The following is a 5,000-nucleotide window of genomic DNA, read 5'->3' as shown; positions in this document are numbered from 1 at the left end:
ATTTATTCTTGGGGATGGTTGCAGTGAGAGGGTGTGTCTTCGTAAATACTCGCTCCTTCAGGAGAGTTTCAACCTGATCTTGACCATCTTGAAAAGCAGTGTTGACGGCTTGTACTAGCTGTGGAGTAGCAACCAGACCAGACTGCAGTGACCTCAGTGAAGATGATGAGTTATCAAATGGTTCAGCGTTACATTCTTTCATGCAGTGCTGCAGATCCTGAACTTCTTGCTCTTCCTTCTTCATCCTCGCTGGTTGACACTCAACATGTTTCCTGTTGCGACTCTCACATTTGACAGTATGTTCACTGTAGCCTTCACTCTGGCCATATTGTTTACATTCCTTATTGTACAGAACAGTTGCTTCTCGTTTTACAAAAGGCAAAGCCATCCTTGTTTCAACTTAGAGTTCAGATTCCTGCTTGTTTCGATCCAGAGGTCAAGTGGTTGGCAGGAGTAGGGTAGACCTGTCATAGACTGGGCAAAATAATTGTTAAAGAATTTCTTTTGCTCATTTGACAAAGAAGACAACATAGCCCAGTAATCTGGCAGCCACCTTCCATAATCATGGTTGTTGTATGCCATCAGTCCAGGCAACATGCTGTATGTTGACGATATGTACTCCTGTCCACTTCTGGCATGGCACGCATCAAGATTCTATACAAGAGGGTCTGACATCTCTATGAACGAAAGCCAAAAGTCCCCTATGTCGGTACAAGGTTTCTCATAAACTCTGTTGATCAAAGTCTTCATGTCATCGTCATTTTCAAGGTCAGAGTGAGCATCATGAAGTGCCTCTTGTTTGGTGAGTGCATTATGCAGAATGTCCAGCTTTTCTTTCACATTTTCTGACAGTTCCTCATGCTTAAGAATGTCTTGTAGCCGAAGGTGGATAAGAGCCTCTCTCCAAACCATGATGCAGCGCACACCATGCCTATAATGTTTGCCTTGTAGTGCTTGGTCCACAGATCCATCCATCACCACTCCTGCTGATACCAGAGTGTCTGCCATCCCAGAGCCCTTGAATCTCTTATAAATAGCATGCATTTACGACATCTGTTGGTGGAAAGCACCAATGATTGGGATGATAATCTTAAACAATTCTAGATTCTCTGCCTTGAGTGGGCAGATATCGAACGAGAAAGAAGAATGGGATTTTCTTCTTGCGCATTGTTTCCACTAGCTTTGTCATGATATCATGTATCATTGATTTGTTTGGGGGTTCATCATAAGTGGTGTGAAAGTAGGCCTTGCTCTTGTTGGGTGGTGGACAGCGGTAGGATTGGACACCACTGTATGCTGGAACCCGCTGCTCATGTGGTAGGGTTCTTGCACAGTCAATAGTCACTCTGTCTCATCGTAGCACAGAGGTGGCATTTCAGAGCTTGATGTTTGACTTGTACTTGGAACAATGTCACTTTCGTTCCCTTTGCATTGTCGAGACTTTTCAACCTTGAGATTGATATGTAGCATCCTTGGTGCATGTAATAATTTGCAGGCCCATCTTGCCTTGAAGTGGTGCTGTCAATATCACCATACCTATCAAGTCCTGATCATCTTTTAGACTTTGACTCTAGAGACTCCCACTTTCCTTGGTTGATGGCATCTGAGGACTTTACAAGTCTTTCCACATTCTAGTACACATTCATATGACATAATGATGACAATATCTATTTGAAATTTCTTGAGTATTACACTAATTCAGTCTTGATCCTCTTTTAATAGTATAGAAGTAAGGAAGCAAAACCACACATACTGACCTGAAACAAAAGAAAACTCTCTTAGCGGGGAGAATTTGAATATGAAAAAGAGGTCAAATAAATAGAATAACATCAGAAATGAATTCATCCTGCCAAAAACCCCATAACACATTTTTTATAGCACTCTGAGACAAACCAGGAAAAGTTAACTTTTTGAACAGGCGACGGCAGCCATTTTAAATTCTGGGCCCTCAAAAGTTATGCTCACACTTTTGACAAGGGCATGGGGGCTATATTTCTTTTTTATCCCGCCAAAAGAGTCAAATCCAATGAGAACATTTCCTACGCTCTCAGTGGTCACGGAACATATGGAAATTACCCATCTAATAAGCATACAAAGTACATATATATATATATATATATATATATATATATATATATATATATATATATATATATATATATATATATATATATATATATACACATATATATACATATATATATATGTATATATATATATATATATATATATATATATATATATATATAAATATATATATATATATATATATATATATATATATATATATATGTATATATATATATATATATATATATATATATATATATATATATATATATATATATATATTTATATATATATATGTATATATATATATATATATATATATATATATGTTTATATATATATAACCATATATATATATATATATATATATATATATATATATATATATATATATATATATATATATATAGTATTAAATATGATCTTTTCAATATTTAAATTATTTAAACTCTTTGACCTCTTGTTTTCAAAAGACAATTTTGGGGTTAGCGTGATAACTTCTTTATAAGTAAGTGTTTACTCTGTTTAACAAATAAAATTAAACAAAATTAAGGTATATCTTCCCAAAAGGCGTAATTAAGACGTAAAATTACTTCAAGAAATGTCTATTAAAAAGTTATTATTATTATTATTATTATTATTATCATTATTATTATTATTATTATTATTATTATTATTATTATTATTATTATTATTATTATTTGCTAAGTTACAACCCTAGTTTGAGAAGCAGGATACTATAAGCCTAAGGGCTCCCTCAGGGAAAAATAGCTCATTGATGAAGCGAAACAAGTAAATATGTAAACTATTAACTTAATGAACAGTCAAAGCAAACTATTTTAAGAACAGTAACATGGAAATAAATCTTTCATATAGAAAATATAAAACTTCAAAAAAACAAGAGGAAGAGAGATAAGAGAAAATAGTGTGCCCGAGTGTACCTCAAGCAAGAGAAGTGGTAATAGAAAACATAATTTCAAAGCAACATTCTAGACGAAAATTAAATTTAGTTTTCCCAGAAATCTTATTATATAAACAATAAAACTTCAGAAAAGAAGAGGAGGAGAGATAAGATAGAAGAGTGTGCCAAAGTGTTCCGTCTAGGAGGAGAACTGATGAAAGATATCCTAATTTTAAGAGTTTTCAAAAATTTCAAAAAGATTGAAAAAAATCACACTTCAGATTTTAAAAAATTTCAAAAGATTTGAAAAAAAAAATTCATATTTCAAATCTTCAAAACTTTGAAAAAATTAAAGAAAAAATTTCCAAATCTAAAATTTTCAAAAAATTAAAACAATTAAAAACAAAACAAAATATCAAGTTTTACAAAAAAAAAAAAAAAAAAAAAAAAAAAAAAAAGAATAGAATAAGGATAAATTAAAATGTTTTCCATTTCATAATCCGTAGATCCCTCTATGACCCCAGCGCCATCACAGGCTCCTGCTGCAGAAGTAGATGTTGAGGGAGAAGCCCCTTGGGTTAACCCAGTCCACCAACAGCGAAGGTTTGTGGGCATCAATGCAGATTACCTTCTCAGGGAAGAAATCAACGTCCCTTCAGGGACCAGAATCACCTGGTACAAGAACAACGTTACCATTCACCAGGTCAGTTACAGATTAAAAACCGCCTCTAGTTTCAGGTCAGTTACAAGTTAAAAACCACATCTAGTTTAAGGTCAGTTACAAGTTAGAAACCACCTCTAGTTTCAGGTCAGTTACAAGTTCAAAACCATCTCTAGTTTCAAGCCAGTTAATATTTAAAAAAAAAAAAACTCTAGTTTCAGGTCAGTTACTAGTTGAAAAACACCTTTAGTTTCTGGTAAGTTACAAGTTAATAAACACCTATAGTTTAAGGTCAGTTACAAGTTAGAAACAATCTCTACTTCAGGGCAATTACAAGTTAAAAATCACCTCTAGTTTCAGGTCTTAAAAGTTAAAAACCACTTCTAGTTTCAGGTCAGTTACAAGTAAAAAACCACCTCTAGATTAAGGTCAGATACAATTTTAAAAAACACCTCTAGTTTCAGGCCAGTTACTAATTAAAACACCACCTCTAGTTTAAGGTCAGTTACAAGTTAGAAACCAACTTTAGTTACAGGGGAGTTTCAGGTTAAAAAACACCTTTAGTTTCTGGTCAGTTACAAGTTAAAACTACCTCTAGTTTCAATTCAGATATAAGTTAAAAAACACCTCTAGTTTAGGGCCAGTTACTAGTTAAAACACCACCTCCAGGTTCAGGGCAGTTACTAGTTAAAAAACCAACTTTAGTTTCAGGTCTAGTTTCAGGCCAGGTACTAGTTAAAAATCCACCTCTAGTATCAGTTCAGTTACAAGTTAGAAAACTTCTCTAGTTTCAGGCCAGTTACTAATTAAAAAAACATCCTTAGTTTCAGGTCAGTTACTAGTTAAAAAACCACCTCTAGCTTCAGGTCAGTTACTAGATAAAAAACCACATCTAGTTTCAAGTCAGTTACAAGTTGAAAACCACCTCTAGTTTCAGGTCAGTTACAAGTTAAAAACCAACTCTAGTGTCGGGGCAGTTACAAGTTAAAAACCATCTCTAGTTTCAGGCCAGTTACTAGTTAGATAAAACCTCTAGTTTTAGGTCAGTTACAAGTTAAAAACCACCTCTAGTTTAAGGTCAGTTACAAGTTAGAGACTACCTTTAGTTTCAGGTCAGTTTCAAGTTAAAAACCACCTCTAGTTTCAGGTCAGTTACAAGTTAAAAATCACGTCTGGTTTCAGGTCAGTTACAAGTTAAAAACCATCTCTAGTGTCGGGGCAGTTACAAGTTAAAAACCATCTCTAGTTTCAGGCCTGTTACTAGTAAGATAAAAACATCTAGTTTCAGGTCAGTTACAAGTTGAAAACCACCTTTAGTTTCAGGACAGTTACAAGTTAAAAACTACCTCTAGTTTCAGATAAGTTACA

At 33.8% G+C, this 5,000-nt stretch overlaps 1 protein-coding gene across 2 annotated transcripts in view; it reads left to right on the top strand.

The window, feature by feature from the left end:
• Positions 1 to 5,000, top strand: part of LOC137622907 (uncharacterized) — an 18,931-nt gene that overhangs the window by 5,876 nt on the left and 8,055 nt on the right. For both annotated transcript variants that reach the window (XM_068353456.1, XM_068353455.1), the window contains exon 4: positions 3,478 to 3,674. In XM_068353456.1, coding sequence (XP_068209557.1) covers positions 3,478 to 3,674 — 197 coding nt within the window. The remainder of the gene's footprint in view (positions 1 to 3,477; positions 3,675 to 5,000) is intronic.

Source organism: Palaemon carinicauda, chromosome 30 (assembly GCF_036898095.1).
Source record: "Palaemon carinicauda isolate YSFRI2023 chromosome 30, ASM3689809v2, whole genome shotgun sequence".
NCBI classification, from domain to species: Eukaryota; Metazoa; Arthropoda; class Malacostraca; order Decapoda; family Palaemonidae; genus Palaemon; species Palaemon carinicauda.
The sequence above is the reverse complement of the archived record's forward strand: the minus strand, read 5'-3'. Positions and strand labels throughout refer to the sequence as shown.